Genomic DNA, 25700 nt, shown 5'->3' with positions numbered 1-25700 from the left:
TAGGTATTCTGAGGCAATTAAACATGATGTATCAAACAGGTTGCACAAGAAATCCACATTAGCCACAAAAGGTCATGAATAGAACAGGTGTGTTAAAAGAACAAAACAAGCATTACTTAGATTCAGCTTTACTAAAATTCTCCAGTGTACTACAGCAAGAAGCAATACATTCGAATTGCATCCTAAGGGCCTATATGAACTGGAATATGTACCTTCAATAAAAGACAAATCAAGCATTGAAAAAATACATTTATTCACAAATCAACCATAACTAAATTCAGAAGCAAAATCTGTATATACAATGCATACATTTATACAGCAAAGTTCTGTTTGGCAATATGGGCTCTGAGCTGTTTTTCTGGTATATCAGATACCTTCTTGGACACGTAAGACAAAGCATTCAACTACTGGATGGCACTGTGTTAGATAAAGGGAGTCTAGTGGATTTAATAAGTGCTTATGGAGTGGGTGAAAGCAAATATTGTAAATATACCACTTGATTTCTGAATTAGTGATTTTAGTCAAGCACTCTAATGATCGGATTAAACAAAACCACACCAGAGTAAGTAATTTGCATGAAGGGCTGCAGTGATTACATTCCCACTGGACTTTGTACCACCCATGACAGAAATCAGTCATGCCATTTTACAAAAAACAAAATACCCTATTTAATACAAATATGGTTGTTCCTCACTTCTTGTATGAATGATCACACACACACACTGGCAATCACAAATGCACAAAGGTTAAATGTGATCATGTAAAGATTTTAGTCCAGAAATCACTCAAATCCATCTGTTCACTTCGATCAGCACATTTTGGCATATTCACTAGTGTCATACAGCTTATTGTATAACCCACAGAGGCCATGTAGCCAGTGGGGTCCCAGTAAAGCTAGTCATGTTGTGCCCTACTACACACTCCTATGACGAAGGCGACCATCCTTTCTCCATGGGACAGTCCAGTAGCGACCCCTTCACCTCCTCAAAAGGGCAAAAGAGAAATATCAGGATCTCTGGGAACAAATGAATGCCATTCCCTGTTCAGCGTGAATAGCATGGTGCACGTGGCACCACCAGTCAGCAGGAGGGCTGGGGCAGAAGCACCGTGGCATGGGTGGACCGAGACGTCTCCTAGTCATTCTGCTTGTACAGTTCCCTCGCTAGGTGATGCAATGAGAGAGCAATGTTACCAACTCCACGTATACTGCTCAAGGAACGCTTTCGAATATGCTAGAAAATCCCAGAAAAGGTATTGCCTGCCTTAAGCTATTATTTATTTTTAAAAATCACACATTTTAAATATCTATCCCTTGAATAATGATAGTGTTAACTATTCATTTATTGACATCGTTTATCAGTATGATTGCACAAAAGTAATAGAGGTGGCTCTTCAAGCCAGCCCGTGAAGTCTCCCATAGAAAAGCATGCACATATAGTCCTGAACTCCAGGCCTCTTGGCATCTGCTCCGCAGAGACCCAACAACAGACCCGAGCCGTCGGGCGGTTCTAGACACACATCGCCATTAGTCAAAGACTAAATACACCTTAGTCTAAAATTCCCATCCTATTTCATAATTCAAAGTATGTCTGAGATGCAAACCCTTTATGTCTTTAATGTCAAACATTAAAGAGAAGAAACACACTACACGGTAAATAGGGTGAAGTATATACACTTGTACAGCAGAATAACTGATTCCTTGAACACCCCCCTTTTCATTCAGTGTCTTCCCACTCTGTCCCACTGCCAAATCAACATTAAACATCCTTAAAAAAAAAACAACTTTATTTCACATAAAACTCTTACTCAGTTAAAAAATATATCCTATAAAACAGAAAAGAAGGAACCTCCCACAGCATTGAATACAACTGGAGAGAAAAAGCCTGAATCTTATAGCCAAACGGATACGGTGGGGGGTGTGGGGGGGTCACATTCTTAGGGAGAGGGACAAAAATGAACAGCTTCTGTGAACCATGAGGTGCGTCATGCGTGCTGGGACACCTCACTCCACGCGCTCCTATGTCCTTGAATACGGATTCACTACAACACAAACTCACCGCCACCGAGCTGACCCCAGCAACCAGCATGGACCGTGCAGCACACAAGCACATATAGGAGATGGTGCAGGTGGAGGTTGTGGTGAGCAGTCAGTCTGCAGGGGGCCACGCCCACGCTCTCCACCCAGCGCTCAGGCCTCCTCCTGCTCAGGGAAGTTGAGGATCTTGCGATGGGCCTGCCGTAGGTACTGCTGCTGTTTGAAGTAGACCTTGAACGCCCCCTTAATGGCCACGAATGCAATGCCACCCTGCAGAGAGAGGAAACGCTCATTTCTGCATGTGCCATCAGTAAGGCACTCAAAGCCAGGGGAGATCACACATGATGGTCAACAAAGCGGAATTTAAAAACGCTTTTTCCAACACAAGCAAGCGTGGCATTTCCTTGAAAGAAAAAGAGGGCTAGTTCTGACACATTCAAATTATTATTGTAGGAGTGGTTACGTTTCTTCGTTTGAATTAACAACTACGGACTACTGATGGTGATGGTGAGCATACCAGGATGGTCCGTTGAAGGTTGGAGTTGACACTACTGAACATGAGCTTGCCCACGATGGTGGCGATGGTGGGAAACACCAGGGCTCCACACAGGATGCGCGTAGCCGACACGTGATCGGCCAATGGGCTGGCCTCAGCGGGGATCCTGGGCACTGGGCAACCAATCCCTGCAGCAGCGGCCGTCCAGAATAAATATGACGTTTACAGCTTGGGGAAAGATTTGCTTACAATACATTCAACACATTCATGATGGTAATTGTAATGATCCATTCATTTGCATTTCCAGCTCATCAATCAGTTCTTGTCTGCCTACATACGGCGTGCGTGTGCAGATGAGAGGACAGATGGAGACGCGTGCAAGCGTGCAAATGAATCAAGACTTAAATTTCAATACTTGTGCAAACGGCCTACTTCATTTACCACTCCATTCACTCATTCTTCATTCACCACTCCATTCACTCATTCTTCATTCACCACTCCATTCACTCATTCTTCTTAAAAGCTAAAATAAGACAAATAATTTTACCACAAGAGCTTGCATGCCAAAAGCCGACTAACAGCTGGGCTTCGACTGCACGTCACAAAATAGCCGGGCTCTTTCACACAGGAAATGATCGGCTACGTCTGCTGTGACGGTGGGTGAAATGGCTCTGAACGAGTGCTCCACCAGAGCCAGATGCTGGGAGACGGCTCCCTGGGCGTTTCTTGCCTCCACGGCTGTCAGGCCAGTATTATGGGGGGCTGAGATGGTGTGCATGGGTCATTTTGCAGGGGGAGCGGACCCCCCCGGCCCACGGAGAGCAGCTCTCGTGTTCCGCATCCGCCTCCCGCAGTCACGCCCCCTGCTGGTGAGCGCAGCGGGACGCTCACAACACTCTACCCATACCGACTGCTCCAGTAACACAAGCCCACACTGACGGCACCTAAACTCTGCAGTACCAATCAAAACCGGGCCTGCCAAACTAGAACCCAATGTGCCCAACTCAAATGTCAAAAGACTACAGGATATGATGGTTGTTCTCACGATCAGCACATTCCAACTCCTCCAATGGCACCATTCAAGGGCCACCATACCCCATCATTCCCACCGCCCCAAGGGCCACCATACCCCATCATTCCCACCGCCCCAAGGGCCACCATATCCCATCATTCCCACCGCCCCAAGGGCCACCATATCCCATCATTCCCACCGCCCCAAGGGCCACCATATCCCATCATTCCCACCGCCCCAAGGGCCACCATATCCCATCATTCCCACCGCCCCAAGGGCCACCATATCCCATCATTCCCACCGCCCCAAGGGCCACCATATCCCATCATTCCCACCGCCCCAAGGGCCACCATACCCCATCATTCCCACCGCCCCAAGGGCCACCATACCCCATCATTCCCACCGCCCCAAGGGCCACCATACCCCATCATTCCCACCGCCCCAAGGGCCACCATATCCCATCATTCGGGAACACGGCCGGCCGCCTCACCTGGGAAGATGCTGTTGAGGATCTGCAGCTTGTTGGAATACTTCCTCCAGAGGCGGAGCACATAGTCCTCCCAGCGAATCATCTTGCCCAGGATCAGCATGACGGGGATAGTGGGCAGGCCGATGAGGAGGAAGAGAGGATCGGCCCTCTCCATCACGTCCAGACCCTCCTTATGGCCCACCACCTGCTCCCCCCCGCGAGGAGAAACCAGACACCGCTCACACGGCTGCAGCAGCACGGCCAGACGGCCATTACGGCCACCGTTTCAGGGGCGTGAGAGACCCGGTGCGCTCCTACCTGCATGACGGTGACGGCTCCATATGTCACGGCCGTCCAGTAGATGGAGCCCACCATGATGCCAGCAGCAGCAAAGGGGCAGGCCTTGGAGATGAGGCGGTCGGCCAGGTCCAGTACGTACACCACCGGCCCTGCACACGCACACACGGGCACGCAAATTACTCACACTGCAAGAGCTTCACTCCAAAGACCTGTTTGTTTGTTTTTCCTTATGCGTAGGCTTGCATTAAGCTTAAGCAAATAAGTAGTTAATGCTCTAAATACAGCAATTTGCAGGTCAGCTTTAGCTATTTTTAAAGAACTGTAACAAAGACTTTCATAGAGAAATTCAGGGGATGCTATTTTTTATTTTTGGAGTTTGAAGCCATTCATCACAGAGGGAGCGGGGTGGACACCGATCACACCAGGGCTCACACAGCACAACTGAGCAGGACAAGTTTAGTAGCACTGGACAGAACACAGGGTGGGGGGCACCAGGAAAAACTCAGGACTCAGGAGTCTGCCATTCCAGCAGGGGGCAGCAGATGTCCCTTTGGTAGCTGGCTGTTGGAGCATGCTCAGTAGGTCGTCTGGCGCTTGATCCCTTATTAGCGCGTGCCAGCACTCCTCAGCTAGTGTGAATCCACACCAGGATCTTCAGATCCGAGTCTTAGCAGTCGGCCACACACCAGATTCACCTCACCCACGGAAACCACTTGTAAAACAGATAGATTCTGAAATAAATGCTGCAAGACGTTTTTGAGGGCCTCACTCTACACGTCTCCATACATGGGCCGCTCGGTGGGAAGAACAGGCAGCTGGACGTGCATTTGAGTGGGAGTGTTAGAGTGCTGAGAGGGTTACTGGACGTCTGATATGTGCAGGGACAGATGAGCACCATGGACAGAAGGGATGACAATATAGCTGAATAGGAAAACGTTTTCCTGAACATTCTGAGCTCAGTCATTTCATCATGTAACCTTTGTTTCACACTGACACAGCATGGTGACATTATACACCTTAGCTGGAGTTTAGCACACAGGCACAATAGCCAGCATGAGTCACCACCTGAACATTGGACAGACACACACACACACACACACACACACACACACCTAACAAATATACACCAGACACGCGGGCGCACACACCCCAAACAGGTACACAGGCACAACAGAACCCTACTTAGGAAGCAAGGGCCCTTGTAATGTACAGTCACACACAAGTGCATTGTGCACACACACTTTCAGTAAGTAGCAGGCCTCAGTGTTACCTGAGGTCCGCACACACGTCGTTGCTGCGTGGATCTGCGGTCATTCCCCAAAAGACACTTTGCTATGAGCCTTTGAACTCGAGCAATGAGGAAATACTTTGAATGACTAAGACTATACAGGTACCACATCAGAACAAGGAATGCATTCATCGCCGAATCGGGGAGTTCAGGGGCACGCCGTGGAGGTGAGTATCCACATCAGCCAACAGGGCTCTCAGGGAAGGTACACCCACAGCCCTCAGCTGCCCCGCCCAGCCACGCCCCTAGCCCCACCCCCTCCGCATCATTCCAGCTCACATTCCACAGTGGCCCAGGAGGAAATCATACAATATTTACCAGCAGGCCACCTGATCTACCCTCTCAGCTCTATTCATGTGCTATTAATAACCTCATCGCAGGCCTTCAAAGAACAGGGCGTCTACGCACCGCGTCGGGCTGCACACGCACGAGACGACAAGCGTTGCTTGCAGAAAAAAAAAAGAAAGGGTGTCGATAGTTGTCAGGGACCTGAGCGAATCCCATTAATGCGGGTTTTAAAAAGGCCAGTAGAGTAAGGGGTGGTGCGTCGTGCTAAGGCAGGTGGAGAGGCATCAGCGCAGCGCTTGATGGAAGGCTGAACGAGTTCAGACCGCTTCTCTCGCCCTGTTTCACAACAGTCGAGGACGTGGCACTGTCGCCATGGTACCACAGGCTGGAAAAGAAAGACTCCAGCACCTCCCTCCCAGCTCAGTTAATATCCTCCCGCCGTCCCACACCTGAGACGACAACGCACGCCCCGGGACAGCACCACCGCTCGCCCCGGGACAGCACCACCGCACGCCCCGGGACAGCACCACCGCTCGCCCCGGGACAGCACCACCGCACGCCCCGGGACAGCACCACCGCACGCCCCGGGACAGCACCACCGCACGCCCCGGGACAGCACCACCGCTCGCCCCGGGACAGCACCACCGCACGCCCCGGGACAGCACCACCGCACGCCCCGGGACAGCACCACCGCACGCCCCGGGGCAGCACCACCGCACGCCCCGGGACAGCACCACCGCACGCCCCGGGACAGCACCACCACACGCCCCGGGACAGCACCACCACACGCCCCGGGACAGCACCACCGCACGCCCCGGGACAGCACCACCGCACGCCCCGGGGCAGCACCACCGCACGCCCCGGGGCAGCACCACCGCACGCCCCGGGGCAGCACCACCGCACGCCCCGGGGCAGCACCACCGCACGCCCCGGGGCAGCACCACCGCACGCCCCGGGGCAGCACCACAGCACGCCCCGGGGCAGCACCACAGCACGCCCCGGGGCAGCACCACCGCACGCCCCGGGACAGCACCACCGCACGCCCCGGGACAGCACCACCGCACGCCCCGGGACAGCACCACCGCACGCCCCGGGACAGCACCACCGCACGCCCCGGGACAGCACCACCGCACGCCCGCCAGTGCTGCAAACAAACATCCTTCTTCTCAAAGGGGCCGGTGGCCACCACCAGTGTGCTCTATTCCAGTCATGTTTATTTCCTGCATCAATAGCCTGGCATGATATTCACAACAGTAGCCACAGTGCAAATATGAATGAGAACCTGCGTATTATGCTCAAGGATTAATTATGAGCCACAAGTGGACAAATAAGCTGCCATGGGCTTAATATTTTGGTCCTGGCACTATAATTAGGAAACTATGAAAGTGTTCAAATATCATAAGAGCTGGGAGAGCCTTTTATGAAGTGATCTTAGAGTTTCCAGGTAAACAACATTTTGGACATATGCGTGTGTTTAAGCAAATAAATTTGTGTTAGGTCTCGCGTAGGAAAACCTGACAAATACAGCGTTGGTTTTTAAGGGTGTAAGGTTGGGCGTGCAGCCCAGGCGAGGCCCTGCTGCACAGGGAGGAGAACCTCCCCCGGCGCCGGTCCAGACCTCCAGCACCCGCTCACAGGGTGCGCCAGGCCCGTCACTGGAACGTACATCCATCATGAGCGTGACGACTGCAGCGGAGTTCTCCTCCGCGTTTCGGCCCGGCCCGGCGCGAGTACTTCAGCACTGTGCCAGGGCGGCTGTGATGGGGGGGCGGGGTGTGAGGAGGGGGAGGTCATCCTTAACGGCTGCTGGCAAAGGATGTTTCCGCTGGCCGCTGCAGATTCCATAATTAAGATAATTAAAAGGGGGGCGGGGTGCAAAATGATGCGTGTCACCAATGGGGAAAGGGCTCCCAGCAGCTCTGCACCAGGGAAGGCAGCAGCTTGTGGACAAGGACTTTCTGTCCCTGATGCTGTGGCCGCCACCGCAGGCCAGAACGCAGAAAAACAGCCCCGGCCGCACTTGCCCTGTAGCGCTTTGACAAAATATAAGCGCAGTAGGACGCATACGGGATGGAGGACGAGGACACACACACACACACACACACACACAAACACACACACGGAGGACGCTGAAGGGAACCGCACATCAGGGCAACTCGATCGGCCCCACCGCAGAGCTTCACCCATCTGCACCAGAGCCGGATCGTTACGAGGCCGACGGCGGGTCCAGTCTGATGAGCTCGGATCTGAGGTGGAATCACTGCAGTAACTAGTAACCGTCAGGTGTACGTCAGGTGTTAATGTATTGACTGTGGCCATCCCTGCTGCCCATTCGATGGTAGGAACCAATGAGCACCTTACACGGTCTCAGGGGCCAATCCTCTTCCAAATACTGCAGTCTCTACCTTATCCCTTGTCTGTGAAAAGTCACATGAATACACAGACACTCCCAAGGGTTAATGCAGAATTCACCACATTGTGGGATATATATCTGCCTTCAAGGAACCGCCTGAAACCGCCTGCTTACTGGATTTAAACAAATACCAGCAACTTCAACTATGCTGGAGTATCAGGTTTTTGAGACTACCCTCAACTAGTGTAGCCAATAACCACAAATGACAGCGAGAGAAAAAGGCATTGTAATGCTAGCACAGACACCGCCACTCCACTCGCTTCTCCCTCAGCATAAATAATCAGCATCAATGCAGCGTGAATGCCGCAGGTGGGACGGTAATAACTGCTGATGGTGACGGGGCACGTCCTTCCTCTCCGGCTCTCGGGACGCACGCTGATGGGTAAGGTCAGCTCTGTCTGCTGATCGCATGGGTGCTGGCCCAGTGCTCCATTATTTTTAGACTCCAGCTTTAGGTGATTCATCAGATCCAGACTAGCAGTGAGCCGGAGGAGCGTTTCCCTGCAGTGGCCCGACTGACCCGGGCGAAAGGGGCGCAGAAGCACACTGGTGCCCGCGGAGGCGTGAGGGAGCAGGAGGTGCGGCCTCCTCCACGTCCCCGCCAGCGTGCTGCTGTTCTCCAGGAGTCTTCACGCACAACGCAAGCCAGATGAGTAACTGCTCCAGACATTCAGGCGAAGACTCACGACATTGGAAATGACACGAGAATAAACCTGAACATGGCTTTGCGAAGTGTTTGGCGCTAAAATCACTCTGCTTTTACAAGCAATGTGTGTCAAAGAGGAGCTTTATGATGGCAACAAAGCTTCAGGAACGTAGAGCGCTGCTTACAAATGAGAGCCATGCTTCCTCTCCGTGTTGTGTGCCGTTAACGGTGAAGTCTACTCTTGCCTCCGTAGCGGTCTTCTGGCAGCAGGCTTCCTGCCCTGCTTCAGAATGCCTTGTTCCAAATCAACTGCAAGCCCGAAAACAAACATTCATTGGCAGACCGCCAAGCCGAGAGAAGGAAACAAGTTTAACTGCTCCGAGAACAGTTTGGCGACGGGGACAGAAGTGACCCTTGATCCCTCCGGTCATTCGACTGAAGGCAATCGGACTTCTATACAGAGCAATTACACAGCTGGCCACCGTTGGGGAGGAGAAGTGACAAAGACCACACCTTCCTGACAAACCAATATAAGACGGCACAGCACACGGGGAAGGACAGTGAGGGTGGGAGAACCTCGGAGAAGGTCACGCAAAGAAAGTTCACTCAGCACGCCGTTAAACTAATGCAGCTCTGTATGGTCCGATCCATTTACATAATGGCAGAAAGAGTCTGACACACGAGGGGATAAAATTGCGGAACATGAAATGAGCGGAGACTCACAAGCAGATCCACTGAGCTCAGGGATTACTGGAATGAGAAATAGCGCTTTCAGGAACGCTATCTGCCCAGTCAAATATAGACATGCACAATTATGGAAAATGATCTTTCATGTTCATATCCACTGGAAGAAGGTTAAACAAGATATTTCATGTAAAAATGAAAGCCAAAGAAAGGGGCGTTATGAGAACACAGTATATGTCCTACAAATAGTTTAGGGCCAGACACAAGATAAAGAGTATACTTTTATTTCTTTGCTGCAAGTCCTGTTATATATCCAAAAACCTTTTACACACCACCATCTCTTCATCACACAATAAAGTGTGAAAGCCAGCCAGCTAGGCCCTGTTTTGCCAGACAGAGGAAGGGGGCTGTGAAGAAGCCAGTGGACTGGTCAGTGAGCTCCAGCATGACGGGCAGTGCTGCGAGCACTCCAGAGTCCCTCAGTGGCCCCTGCAGACTGCCTGAGTGGGGGGGGGGGCATCGCAACGCGGGTGGAGGAGGCGCTAGGACCACCGTCGGTGTGGCTCACCGCTGTGCTGTGGGGTGATGGACAGAAGGACAACCTGAGGGCGGGTTACGCATGTTCAGTAGTTCGTTCGTTCAATGCCCAAACCTCTCTTCCTTATAGCTTTAATCAGGCAGATGCAGTTCTTAAGGCTCTAGATGGCCAGTTTGGGTGACGTTAGGCTACGGACTAGGGGATTACAGCTGCTACGGACTAGGGGATTACAGCTGCAGAAGTCACCAAAATAAACAAACGTAAATAAGAATGTCTGTGTATCGTGACAGGCCACTTGGTAAGTGTTCATCCTGGCCAAGATCTCCACCTGTACGTACATGAAGGGTCCTCCCTTTAAACTTCTGCTATTCGGGCTTCTTCACTGGGAACTACCCAACCTCACGTGAACATGCAAATGCTGCATATGTAGTTGGACATCTGTAGTCTTCTTAAATATCTTTGCGCAGTGGTAAAAGCACTGGGCATGTCGCACTCTCTGTGCATCTTAAACCTCAGGAATCAGTGCAATTTACCAGGTTTGGTCACTGCAAGCTTATTAACAGCAGGACAGCAGCTCAGGCAGAACGCGTCTTCCATGCTCTCTGGCAGCGAACACACGCTCTTGTGGAAAGGCGCTGGCTGTTCAAAAATAGTAAAAACGAACTGCATTTTCTTCTGATGCATTTTGAATGACCCGCGACTCAGACGGACAGTCAAAGCACACTAAAGGCAGCAGCCAAAGAGCTCTGGCTCTAGTAGTGCTCCATTGTCCAACAGCCATTTTCTAATTAGCTAATGTTAGTTTGCAGACCGGTGTAAACGTAACATTAGCTTTCAGGCGATGCTCCATGTCTTTGCAACTGACGATGCAAATTCATTTATGCAACCAGCAGCCTCAAATGTTTGTTGTCTGTGAGACTCGACTCTTCTGAAGAGACTCCACTCAACGCCGCGTCCCAGAGACATGTTGCAGACTTGTACACAGTGACTCATTAACATCTCCGCTCTGTGCGACTGGGGCCTGAATAGAACCGCTGGACACGCACCGTACGGTACAGGTCAAGGCGACCCGGGCTAGGCCTCACGCGGCGGAGCGGAACGTACCGAGCTTGGGAAAGACGATGAGGTACTCGGCGTTGCACTGAGGGCAGGCCACGCGCGTGGTGCTGTTCCCACGCTGCTTCTCATCCACCCAGCGCTGCAGGCACGCCTGGTGCACCCACTTGGTGGAGCCCCGACAACGGCAGGGGCGCACCCACTCCGCCGTGCGGTCGTCCTCGTCTGTGGCGAAGCACACCCAGCAGCTCCTGGGGGAGGGGGGGGGGGGGGAGAGAGAGAGAGAGGTGAGGCCCCACGGACGTGCACCAACTCGGCCGGGACGCATCGTCATTCCCCAGTTTGAAAGCTTGGCTTCTCAGGGGAGCAGCTTTTCAGAGGGGGAAATAAATCTAAAACAGGTAATCGATATTCAAACTAAAGTGCTGTTGCTCAGAGAGCAAGAGAGAGACAGAGAGTGAAGGAGAGAGAGGGGGGGGGGGGGGGTTGCTGGGTTATGCATATCTGGACAGCAGCCAAGGTGCCAACACACCCTTACAGGCCATATCCTGGAAGAACTAATGGGAGTCATACCTGACCCAGCTGCAACCTACTGAGGGGAGAATGCAAGTTGAGATGGGTCGTACCTTCTCTTCAGATCATCTTGGTTATGCTTCTTAAACTGTGATTGTGTTAAACTGCAATATGCCTGTGTCATTCTCACTGTAATCGTATTATCTGTACTCTTTATGAAGCAGATATAAAACTTGAGGTTGAAATGTTCATGCTGAAAACTACCTGCTTGTTTAAGGAAGGAGGAAGAGAAAGAGACAGACCGAGGGGGAAATGTAACGGCTTCAGTACAGAACAACTCTGGAAAACAGCACAGCTCTGGGGTCAGTCACTATGCACAAGTTAAACAAGATAATTTCATCAACATCCGAGAGGGAGAGGCTATGAGGTGAAAATGAAAAGGAAAAACACGAGAGAGATCCCACTATACTCATCAAACATCAAACAGGGTTAGGTAAGAACGTCTGGCCATCCAATGAAAGCAATTTCCTGCATTCTGATCCAGGCAGAGGTCAGTGGCCCATTCTAATCAATAAAGATTACAAAAATAATCCTGTACAAAAGCACAGCAATCTATCAAAATGCTACATATAGCAAGAGTGTTCATATAGCAGCCCTTCAGAGAAGCTCTTGCAATAGCTCACAGTGCAGTGGCCCCTCCCTGTTCCACCGCAATAGTAGCACCCTGTGAGCAGACTGAGAATGCTGACCAACTCAATAACCCTGATGGTCACATGCACATATGTTGAAGGATCTGTCCAGCCCCAATTCCCATGATGCTTTGCTGTGAGGAACACTGAAGCATAGACACTTTCTCTTTTACTCTTATATGTCTTCTTTCATCTAGTCATTTGTATACTGATATTATTCTGCCATATATGGCTGAACTAAATAGGATGGACTACATGGCATGCCAGGTTTTGGTTAACTGGGAATGCTTCATGAATTGTAAAATCAGAATATAATTTCCATGCATGTTTCTATGCCCCTATATTTATTAACCATGAATGTCTACTAAAATATGATCTTCACATAATAATAAAGCATTAAGATATTTAACAACAACATTTACTTAATAGATTGTTTAAAATAATCACGGATGGGTGTGACTTTTCCTGACAGAGAAAACACAACTGCAGAATTTCAGTAGTGTAAGATCTCCCAAAAGGTTTTTCCTACAGACCCACGGGGACCTTCATCAGTCCACAGTGAGGCAGACCTGCAGATTCATCACTGCTGCCTCTGCCTCAGGGAGGAGATCCTAAAGAGATCAGTGCACACGCACACACGCAAACCTCCAGCATGTGACAAACATCTCTACGGGGACAGCTGGGAATGTGAAAGCATGCCATGTATGCAACGTCTGCGTTGTAATGGCTACAACGAGAAAGACACTGCACGAGTGGCACTGAATGGACAGGTCACTACAGGGAAAATCTCTGCTCCACCGCAACATCATGGCTGCTGCGTACCACCCAACATCAAAGCTACTTCCTGCCCAGAATCATGGAGGAGGATGTATGATGTGAGGCCGTGTTCCTGCCTCAGGGTCTGGATGGTTTGCCATTACTGTGCAAGCAATAACTTGGTCTATATCCAATGACTAAGCAGTATTAGGAAATTCTATGGTAAGCCAAGGCGCCTGCCTGTGATGTCAAACTTGAGAGACCGGGTGATGCGGCATGACTATAATCTATAATATAATCTATAATATAAACCATAAACTATAACGCAAGAGATACGAAGAAGAAACAGAAGAGGAAATGCCCCGTTCCACTGAAGTGCTGTGATATCTGAGGCAGGAGAATCAAGCTACACAGCCCATGAATATGATCTGAAATCATTCTCTACACAGTAATGAGGCAGAGTATCTCCTCTATGCATCCCTGAGCAGTAGATACAGAAAGCCTCTGGCTCCAGTAAACTAGTTCACTCTTTTTCCATCAATAACCTTAATGTATGTTTTTGATTACACGGGTTCATCACTATAAATTGAAACGACTGTCAATTTTAGATTTCATTCATGCCTCAATACAGATAGTTTCAAATATTTATTTATTATAGTAGCTACATACTCATATTTAGTTTTTTAATCTTTTGATTATTCCACAAAATAAGAGGACAGGATTCAGCAGAACTAAGTCAGGCTGTCTTACTAACTGCTAGTCCAAGTTATATTCTGACAGGCATGCTCGAGTGAACCTGCTGTTTCTCAACACACAGAAAGAAACATTTGATCATCATAGGACCTCTAATGCAGGTTCAAGTGGGTCTGTTTATGTACACAATTGGATGTCTGTGCACAGACACACACTTGCACAGATGCACATGACCTTATACACAATCACACACACAGGCTCAGGCCAACAAGTTAGCAGAACAATGCATTACTGAATTGTGGTGAAGTTCTCTACCACCCAACAGTCAAGAAAGGACCCCATTTCAGTCCACCACCATCCTGTTGTGTGCCAGTGGGCCAATTTTCCATATTTATTTTCACTCTGCTAGTGTGACATTTACATGCCCATTTCCTTAATTACACTGAACCCTGAGCATGTGGCATTTCACTGGCTGACTAAAACAATGATTAATCTCCATTCTGTACACAATCACCACCTAAACAGTAATTACTGGGGAGCGTGGGAGCAGAAAACTCCATCCAGCAGAATGATTTGTCATCTGCTGATAAGCAGCAAAACAGCTATTTTGAGCCCTTGAACGGATGTTATCCCGCATAACCCCAATTAAAAGGAGAGCGCTCTGCTATGTGGAGTACATCGATTAATGAGGCCGCGTAGCTGGAGGGGTCACTGACGAAGGCTGTGACTGAAGCATGTGCGAAGGTCAACAGCTGTCTGTGTGATTTCACCATTAGAAAAACACCTGCAAACCCAAATGTTTTGTTAGATTTTGTCTGAGCGTTCACGGGAACGGACTCGAGTCTGCCAAGAAAATGTGAGACATCAGTGAAGTGGCATTCGGCTTCACGTGGAACTAAAGCTATTTGTATAATCCTAATCCTCAGCAGGCAGCGGGGTTCTGCTCAGGGACTTTAGTGCGGAGGACGTCCACCCCTGCGGGGAGTCTCCTTTCTCCCCAGCGCACCCCACCCACGCTGGGGAGGGTCAGCTCGGCCCAATCCCACAATGCTCCATTTATAATTGAGAGCTCAGCACCCGCTATGAATAATGTAGGGGAAATCTGTGCTGCGCGGTGGGTGGCGTCTGTGGGCGCGTGAGCGGCCTGGGCAGCGGGGCAGGAGTGGCGGCTCTCTCCTCCACGCACGGCCCCTCGCTCTGGAGACTCTTTCCGTCCTGCCGTCCTGCATAAAACATGAACCAGGCAGAGCTCCTCGAATGACTCAGGAGAACCACAACTGTCTTATCGGACAGAGACCGTTAACCTCCGGCCAAAGTGACCACGAGAAAAAAAAAAAGAAGAAGAGTGTTGTTGTCCGACTTGGCTCCATTGACCCAACGTAAATACTCCTGGATTATTTAAAGATTAGTGTAAAATGTCATGTTCCAAAAATAGTACATCTGTGTTCTGAAGTTTCTCCTCAAACTAAATTGTGAATGATCCATAAACAAGCTGCAGCTAGCAGGTCTTGGGCCTGGTGGTTCTGCATGCGGTGGCCAATGCTCACTGTAAACAGCATGCACAAGCAAAGGTTACCGACACTGGTGGCCCTCCACAAACACCCATGGGCGGAGACGAACAAAAGGCCCAAATGGTAAGAGAGGAGCTGAAAGAGAGCTGCAGCCCTAACGGAGGAGAGCGGACAGACAGAGTGAGAGAGGAACAAAGAGAACGTTCTCCACCTTCATCCAAGCTTCTCTTACTTTTGTTCCTGTAACCCTGCCTCCCTCATGACAGCCTCGGATACAACGGCGCAGAAATGCAATCCTCCCGGCGAAACCCGAGTCAGGCATGCTGCCGCCTCCGATACATAATACACAAATAGCACATAATACACAACCCCGTGCAGATATAAAAGACACAACTGCACATGTTTGGGGTCCAGAGTAACACCACTATCATTCCTCTTAAAGCTGTAAGCTCAAGGTCAGGACCAGAGGTGGGCATTCCAGGTTCAGAAAGTAAAACTCCTTCCCAGGATTTTACTCAAGCTTGATGGATTTTCTAATTAGTGGCAGTTAAAGTTTGTGGAATCAACACAATCCAAGAAGACTGAGCAAAATCCTGGTGAGGACTTTTACTTTCTGAACCAGGAATGCCCACCTTTGGTCAGGACTAACTTTCAATTACAATATCGCAGACCACAACACGCACCAAAAGATGTCTTTGTGACATTACATGTCGTAGTGTAAAGCGCAGTCCATAAGGATCTAGACATCAACACTGGACGGTCACAATTTATGGGGTCATTTCCCAAAAAACCGAATTTATAAAACAATGCAGAAAGCAGCTGTGTTGTGTAAGGTACATAATACTGGCTTCAACCCCTGCCTAACTGTGTCCACACACTTTCACATAAGTTGGTTTCAGTTCCTTCATTCAGGAGTTTCTAGCTTTCAGTAGATCTTCATCTAATCTGTCCATTGTCCCAGAACATTAGAGACCTCCCAACCCACCAACAATACTCGCCTTTCTGTGCTAGAGGCCTGCAAGTGGTTAACTCTATGATTCACTTGAAGAGTAGATTGTGTTTTTAAGATCAGTCACAATATCTAGATATCGTGATGCTGTGTGGTGTGGGGGTTATTTTCCTGGCACACATTAGGGTTCATATGAGAATGCCTGAACTACATGGTTCTGAACATCACTGCTAACAAACAATCCATTCAAGGAGATCTGTACCTGGATGGACAACTCCAGCATTACGCACGACACACTGCACGATCACCTGGCACATATAGGACATTTTTAGGATAGTCCCTGAGAAGTGCAACAAAAATATTTCTGCATGGTACAATATTCCTGCACAGTGTGCTGATTAGAATTTTGACATACTTAAATGTTATGGCTTTATTTCTGATTTATTCTAATTTATTCAAATTTTATTCTAATATTATTCTAATGGAAATGTATTGTAATTTTCCAATTGTAATAGCCTGCTTTATTGATATTGATTTTTCTTCAATCCTCTAGCTGAGAGACAAAATCAACAGGTTAAAGATGCCTTACTTGCATCTCTAGACCTTGATCTCTAGACTAGGGCTGAACGATTAATTGCATTTGCGATAATTTCGCGATTTTTTAAAACGCGATTGTCTAATCGCACAGGCTGCGATTTAAACTGGTCACGTGACTTGGGAGCGAGCCGAGCCGAGGACGAACGGAGCAAACCCGAGCAGGAGGCAGGGAGTTGGAGAAGTGAAGTTAACACAGCGCACTTTAACTTGTTGCACAATGGCTTCAGGCTCGACAGAAGCTGACACAACTGAACGTCTAATACCAAAGAGGGGCAGCACATAAGTTGTGTGAAATTACTTTGGCTTTTAAAAAGATGCTGCTCAACGTCAGGTACCCTGCAAAACATGCCTTGCTACTGTTGCTACGACGCGAGGTAACACTACAAACCTTCAGCATTAAAAAAACACCACAAAGCCTCGTATGATATTTGTAAGGCTAAAATGCCAACGACCAGTGCTGCATCTTCAAATACGCCAAAGTGTTTCTCTGCGCTTTTACAGCTTTAGTATGCGGTGAGCAGCGAAATACCGTAAAATCACGCATATAGGCGCAATAAGATTTAAAGCACGGATGAATCGCGAAAGCGCGAATAGCTTGACCGCGGTCCAGCACCGAGGGTTCACTGACCGAACCGTTTGAAAGTGTAACTCCTTATGGATGTAATTCGAAGCGGCACGCTGAAATAACTCGGGCAGTAACGGAGTTCATAGTGAAAGACATGATGCCCGTTAATATAGTGAACAAGCCCGGCTTCATGGCTTTGTTAAACACACTGGATATGCGCTACCAAACGCCCTCACGCACATATTTTAGCCATGTTGCTATACCTGCAGGGCTGCCAACTCTCACGCATTGAGCGTCTTAGACTAAAAAATTAGTAGTTCGCTCTGGCGCCAACCACATGGCGATCGATCGATCACGATATAATAATAATACTTAAATTTAGTCCATTTTACACCCAGTGGCGGACTTAGCAATTTGGAGGCTCAAGGCGAATTTTGCTAGGGGGCCCATCAACATTAATATGCGAGAAATAAGTTCAGGTTCACACTACAAGATTTTAGGATGGTTTTTCAGTCGCCGACTGTTTTTGTAGATCGCCGACAGAAACTGTGGTCGGACGCAAATCGGGGATCATTCGGCGCTCGCTCAGTCGTGTAGTGTGAACTGCTGAAAGACGCTCGCCGAGTGGCCGCCAACTCATCGCAGACGACCGGCAGATATCTAGCATGTTTAATATCTAGCATGTTTCATATCTAGCCCAGTCGGCGACTGTGAGTCAACAGCAGCGTCTAGCTTCATACAACTTTACTACAAGACTGTGTTTAAGTTATTGTGACAGCACTGGAGAAATAGTGCGATTGACTATATCTATGTTCACTGCAACGGAGAGATGAAATAATTCTGGCAATTTGGGACTATGGGGTGGTTAAACGGTAAAAAAATAATAATAATAACGAAAATGTGGAGTACATGTACGTTGTTTTTATTTTCTTCGTGGTGTTGCTGGTTCTCGCGAGTGTTTCATTTTCGTGTTCTCGTGTTTTTGGACGGCAGCCAGATGAGTCGGCGATTCCCCAGTCGTTTAATTCGTGAGCCCACGTCACCGATCAGTCATGTAGTGTGAAAGCCACAACAACTGAAAGACTTGCGATTACAGCACAACCAGTCGTGTAGTGCGAACGGCACAAAAACCTGATGACTGAAAAGTCGTGTAGTGTGAACCTGGCTTTAGCTAGACAAGGGGGCCCTACAGTGGGAGGGGCCCAAGGCAATTGCCTAGCAACGCCTCTATGCAAAGACCGCCTCTGTTTACACCCCCCCCCCCTCCCGCAACCCTGTATCTGAGCTGTATAAAAAATGCCGAAACAGAGTTTCCTGAAGTGGAACAATGGGAAAAAATCGCGATTTTAAATCGCAATCGCAATTTATAGATAAAAAATTGCAATTAGATTATTTTCCAAAATCGTTCAGCCCTACTCTAGACCTTTAATTACAACTCTTGCGAATTAACCAAGGATGCATGGACACATAGCTGACTAAATAAATAAATAAATAAATAGAAAACACTCAGCTCTGCTAAGCAGCCACTTGCCAAGTTACTTTTGGTTACAAAAATGGATGAACTATTTATTGTAGAAACCTGGAACTATTGTATACAAAATGTCTCCTTTAAAAAAATAAGCTGTACACGTGTTTATATAAATACTGCAAAATTAGAGAAACCTAAATCATGGATTTCAGTACAATTATTTAAGTTTAAATTATTTCATATCTGATAAACTGAGCCTGGGTCAGTGTCTGATCAACAACTGTTGTAAACGTCCATTTTACTGCCAAGTTGGAATATAACCAGTTACTGCAGAAAGAGAGGATTTATTTCTGACATGATCCTCACAATAGAGATTTCTATTTTAAGGCTTTCACACGGAGTCTGGTTTTAACATATGAAAAACAGGCACGTCAGAATTTGAAAATGAAATCATGTAAATTAATGGCGTCCTTCACATCCAGTGAAAGCAAGGACCTTAAAAAGCTATTTTTATACTTTCGCAAGTGACCGTAGCGCGCGACTCCGCACACCTCGGGCGAACCTCTGTGAAAATGTAGCTGAATTTTAACTTCACGGAGTCCAACTAAAAACAAAAAGTGCACCATTGTTTACAGAAGGCAGCAGTGCCCCAAAGGCAGCAGTGCTACGTATCAGAATTGGGCCAATATCAGCAAAAGTGCTGGATCAGATATCAGTAAAGACATTTATAAAGAAACCAATCTGATATGATCACAAATCCAGCCTGAAAATGGCATAGCAGCAGTAAGCAGCACTGATGATATCTAGGTTAGTCTGAGGAGGTCACATATGAGCTGAGCTAGTTTGAGCAGTTTAACTAAAGTGTTTTCTTCCCATTAATAACTAAAAACTATCATGTTCTAATGCAAATAACCATGTACATGTGGAGAACAGGATCTCTGCATTCTAGTGAGACACGAACTAGCGTTTTAGCATTGTTCACAGTCATACCTGTGACCAATATTGATGTTTGTTATTCTTTTCCTGATTTAAAAAACAACAATGACCATGGAGTAAAGGAAACCCAGAGTCTGGTAAGGAGAAAAAGCAGCAGACAGAACCCGAGCTGGAGAGGGACACTAATAACCAAACCAATAACTCGTCTACATTCAGGAAGTTCATTACTCTATGGCTTTAGTACATTCAAAAGATATTTTCCATTATCCTGCTTGTAAAGTAGAGTTGTAAAATGTTACTGATATTTTGAATAAGAAACTGAAGAATAAACCAACTTCAACTTTAACTGTCCATTGATATTTATTTTAGGCTAGAAAGAATTAACAGTCTTACAAGCATTACAATATTGAGTTTGTATTGGTTTAAGCTCATCTGAGGAGGGTACTGGTAGTGTGTCTCTGTCTGCTCACTCACCGCCTGGTGTGAATGTGGGCAGAGTGATTAACACTGAAATTCACAAAACAATTATAACGTTATTACAGGAAATACAGTTCATGTGAAATTGCCTTTGCATTCAGTAGTAAGAAAAAATGTAGAGAAACTGTAGTGTAGCTTCAGTTTCAGGAGTGAGCCGTACAAAGCACAGACAGTATGTGCAGTAAAGCTAAGGACCAAGGAACCAAACACCACCTCACCAGGAGACACACTCACTGTAAGGCAATGGAAGGAGAAAAACCAAACACTTTGGTCTTGTAAACAAAGTTTTTTTTTTTGTTTTTCATCATTTTAATTATATTTATCTGTCCGATATCTGTAAACTAGTGTATATGATGCATCTTATATAAAACAACTCACCCACACTAAATGACACATCCACGGTGGTAAATTAAAAAAATATTGGATCAGTATTCATATCAGGCAACGTTCACATGCAAGATATCAGTACTGGATCGATACCATAAAAACTGGCATCATGCCATCTCTACTACTATCCAGCTACCTATACATTATTATAAGTATATATTATCATGAGCTTTTATAAAAAACTAACTTATACACCATACAAGCTCTAAGAAAACATGTCCAGAGTTCCTTAACAGAGAAACCTTTAAAAACAAAAACAGCAGTGTTGTTCACTTTTTCTGTAAAACCGCAGTGCATGGTCAACAATCACATGATGTTCATATAACATCAGAGATTTGCACATCTGTTCATATAACATCTTTACTTCAATGGACATCAAGAACGCCTGATGACAATTTACTGAAACAGCATTATATGTACCATTATGTATATATGTATACAACCAATATACAGCCTTTAACTAACAGAGATAAAACTGTAGGGTGCATGATTACTGCATTTAAAATCTATAGTTGTTCATACTAAGGCAATCCATTCCCACAATGCATCTCTGCTCAAGTTAATTATGTTATTCTTGGGGTAATTCTGCCCCTTTTAACTGGGAGCTTTCTGGTTAAATCCATAGAAATGCATTTAAATACAGATCATAAATAATAAGCAGTCGGTTTAAATGTAGCAAAGCCAAAGCACATATGAATGCATTTATACATCCTCAAGTGTTCATCTGTTTAAACAAACGATCCAAATAAATCTTTACACTGTTATCAAATGCAATGTTACCTCAATTTAAACTTTCTAGCCCTTCAGGGCAGCCTTATTCACACAGATTTAACCCCACAGAAAACGTTATATAGCATACATCAATTTGCACTTTTGACACCTTGTGCTTCCTTGTTCCATATACAGTTTGAAATTAGCATGTTTTCAAGCAGGTTTTCCATATTGTTTCATACAATCGTGCCACATTAACATTTAACTTCTGTTGCTCATTCTCCCAACAAGAGAGCTTTTTAAATAGCCAATCCAGTTTAATGAAATATCCTGTTACCCTGATATAATCAAGACATTAAGCTCTGTAGCTGAAAGCCTATCAATTTTCTTTCTCCTGACTTTCAAACATCAGCAAGATATCAGGGTTATGGTAGCTGAGTACTGAAGTCATGTAGCAAGCACACTCGGAGGAGAGGTTCAAAAACAAGCAGGCTGCTCTTCACAACCCAGAGACACTTTGTAGAGCAAACAAGTACTTATTACCAAATGGTACTGCTATAATTATATTAATATTGTGAACTCGGAACAAAGTTCCATAAAACACTACATAAAATGGTTCTATTTCCTTATTATTAAGAACTAAAAACCAGTGCTGAAGTGATTAAGTCAGAACTTTTTAATGGCTGTGGGAGATTTACACTGTGTTGGGGTGTATACACAGTTGTACAGGAATCAGCTCAGGTTATCATGGTAAAAATGCAGTTTGTAGAGTCACAAGAGGACAATGCAGGATCAGATTAACTAAACCTCCAACACACTTTCAAATGACTCTACTAACACAAATATTGTTAAAACAATTTTCTGCTATCAGAAAATTGTCTAGAAGTTCCATATTTAGAGAAAATATGCACAGCAATGTTTTTATGTAGATGTTGCATCTTTCAATTCACCATGCTATTCATTTTCTGAATACAAATTCTGATTCAACTGGCTGTAAACAGCAGGAAATGACATGACCAACCTAAGAATTGTGTTGTAAATCAAAAAGCTTTAACAGATGAGACAGGGAACCAAGAGAAAAGTTTTTTTAAAAATGAAATGATGTCGGTTACTAATAACTAAATGTTTTCCAATTGCTAGAACAGCAACATACCTTTCACCAGGAGCTAGGCTTTCTAAACAGAACACTGAATGCATCTTTAATTCAGGAGTACATCTATGAAATGACATGTTTTTTTACAGCATTACATATACAACATCTCAACAGATTGTAGCTTTTTAAATGGCCAACTGATGTATACTGTGTCTCAGATCGGGTAACAAGACGTGAGAAGTCTGTCCTGTAACGTGTGTGTGTTTGAGGACGGGGTTGTTCCCCGGTAGCTACGGAACATGTCTACTTTCTATTGTGACACTAAAGTGCATTACTATCAACACAGAGTCAAGCAATCTTGCTCTGGCATTCAAAATTAAGGTCTCAGACCTCTACATTACCATTAACATTTCAGTATGTGCAGGATATGACCCTAAGGGTCTATTAGATACCATCTGCAGGTCAGAAAATTGATCCTCCTCCCCTTTCTCTTTGCCTGACTGCAGCCAAGTTACACTACACAGCCAGGGAGAAGTTATACCTATAAGGGGTCTCTGGAACCGAGACCCATGTCCAAAGCTCAATATCTGTTCCAGTGTTATCGTAAGACCACTGCAGAGCTAAAGAACCAAAGCAGCTAACTAAGGTTTAACTGTCGCTGCCGCTCTACACTGGAAGAGGACCCATCACTGAAATTAAAGTGTTCGTTATATCTTAAAGTCTCCCCTGAACTTGACCTGATAAACTATGCAGCCAGCTTTGGAAACTCTGCAAACCAATACTCACTGTTCAACCTGTCTGATGCATGTTAATTTTTTATCCAAACTGGGCTAAAAAAAAAATACTGAAAATGTGACCACATACAGTACATCTCTTGGAACTAACTGTTCCATTTATATCTTCAAAACCAAAGGAAACGTTAGCTAATTCAGATGTAACTTCTAAAGAGGGGGTTAATACTCTACACAAAGCCTTCTTTCACTCAGCCTGAATCACATGACTGTGGGAACCTGAAGGATCTTCAACACAAGGGAGGTTCAAAAGCCTGACTCAAGCAAGCAATACGGATTTACCTTTATTCTGGTGCTTGTTTGGCTCATGACTCACCACATCTGACATCCTATTCATTTTATGGCCTTGCGTACCTTTGGACTGAGGCCTACCACCTTTTTTGATTGTTTTAGTTTTGAATCATCATCAAACTCTTCCACAGAGGCTCATGAAGTAACATAAAAGTTGTGTGACATCTTCTACTTGGACAAGCAGGTAAATGGCAGGGATATAATACCTGCAGCATTCAGCCATATCACATTCCTGTTAAATCATCCTGTTTCAAAAAGTCACACTCAAATACATTTAGCCTCATATGATACCATCTCACCTGCTTGGAATATCAGTTGAGATATTTGGAGTAATGTCAAAAATTATTTGCCAATACCATGTCACACCTTACAGTTTTTTTATTTACCACTTCATGTATTTATGTTAAATATATGTTTGACAGATACTTCACCGACAGCTACAAATAACTAAAGTTCGATATGACACTATAAAGCATTTCAGGCCTGAAATTTCCATCATGACAATCATATTAGTATGCCACTGGATACAACTTGATATGCACTTGATCAACCATATATGGTTCCTATATATATGTTCCTATAGGAACACTTGTTAAATGAAACAGGCATGTCAAATTTGTTAAAATGTTTAAAATGACTGAACTGCCTAAATGAGTACATAATGCATTTTTATTATTTCTTGTTTCAAATAAGAGTCAAACCCCAAAGTCTCACATATCAGCTCACACGAGGAATAATAAGGAAGAAAATCACAGTCTCACAAGCAAATCTTACACTGGGTTTTCAGCTACATTTGTTTGACTTTGTGAGACAGCTGTGTTCTCCTGACCAACCCAACACCAACTCAATCCCCCCACCCCCAAGAGAATGTCACAAGACCCTCTACATATCGCATCTCGCTTACCAAGCCTAAAGGAACAAATTGATCTACTATAAGAATTGGCCAAATACACAAGTTAAAACAGATGCATCTACAACCTCTGAGTCAATTTTCTTTTCTCATAATATAGAGGTGTTAAATCTTTCTACAATTACACCTGGATTTACTAAAACAAACATAGCATGCAATTGCTGGGTTAGCCTAACTCTGATTGGCAGGTAACAATCTAACATAATAATCCAGTTGACAGCAATGTAGCTAAATATGCAAAAAATCATTACATCATATCTATCTTAAAAATGATCAAAGTAAAGTGCTTTGATCATTGCAGGTTCTCATTGTTCCTGTACTTATTCAGCTCTGAATACAGCATCACAGCACAAGCTGCGTTTCCCCCCGTAGTTAGCCCAAGTCCTGGGCAAGCCAGCAGTATGTATGACATATTCATGACATTTCATCAAAGACCAAAGGGTTATTCTCATTCCACGATAGTTGAGAGAAAGTATTCAGATTTTGTAATTACTATAACAGATTAATAAGTCACCATCCTAAACACCACTAGAGTATTTTGGTGAAAATTGGAGTATTTTTTTCTGAGCCTTTTGCATTCAGGTGTCGTATCAGTTATGATAAATTCAGATAAATCAATAGCTACATCAGACAACATTAAATCTAATTAGTTTAACATTTAAATAAATAAAGGAACAGAAAGTGGAATGAGTTTAGTGAATTGCATTATCTCAAACACAATTATATAAATCATGTTAAAAACATTTCTATAGCTGAGGCCATGTTGTAATTGGTAAACTAGGGCTGTTTCTCTCTACCTACCAAAAAAAAAGAAGGCAAATTTAGCAGCATGAAAATGGGGTGAGGACATAAAATGAGACTACGATCTAAAAGATGTAGAACTAGAAAGGGCTGATCTGGGAACGCTGGAATTAAAGGTCAGAGGGGATCCAAACATGGCTCTCTTTGTGCAAGTGAAAGACTGCATTGCAGAGGGAGACAGCTGGGGGTGGTAGGTTTTGATAAGAGCTCCTCACAGCCCTGTGCAAGATGCTGATAAAGTGTGCCTCTCCATACACTCGCCCTGGCTACAAGTGACATACAGCACCACGCTGGTATCTGTTTCCACAGGCCTGTATGTGGTTAGCAATGAAGTTTT

At 45.8% G+C, this 25700-nt stretch overlaps 1 protein-coding gene across 2 annotated transcripts in view; it reads right to left on the bottom strand.

Moving 5' to 3' along the window:
* Nucleotides 1-231: 231 nt before the first annotated feature.
* marchf5 (membrane-associated ring finger (C3HC4) 5) overlaps nt 232-25700 on the bottom strand; it is a 28219-nt gene continuing 2750 nt past the window's right edge. Inside the window, exons 2-7 of one of the 2 annotated variants that reach the window (XR_013121407.1) lie at nt 11274-11476; nt 4331-4461; nt 4034-4217; nt 2553-2719; nt 2058-2305; nt 232-1162 (exon numbers count right to left, since the gene is read on the bottom strand). Coding sequence is in view for 1 of the 2 variants with exons in the window: in XM_076975288.1 (XP_076831403.1) it covers nt 2189-2305; nt 2553-2719; nt 4034-4217; nt 4331-4461; nt 11274-11476 (802 nt within the window). In the remaining variant the exon portion in view is untranslated. Of the gene's footprint in view, nt 2306-2552; nt 2720-4033; nt 4218-4330; nt 4462-11273; nt 11477-25700 lie in introns of both variants that reach the window. The other variant, XM_076975288.1, reaches the window with a different exon arrangement.

This window comes from Brachyhypopomus gauderio, chromosome 15 (assembly GCF_052324685.1).
Source record: "Brachyhypopomus gauderio isolate BG-103 chromosome 15, BGAUD_0.2, whole genome shotgun sequence".
Classification (NCBI taxonomy): domain Eukaryota; kingdom Metazoa; phylum Chordata; class Actinopteri; order Gymnotiformes; family Hypopomidae; genus Brachyhypopomus; species Brachyhypopomus gauderio.
Note: the sequence above shows the minus strand (reverse complement) of the source record. Positions and strands in the feature narration are given on the sequence as shown.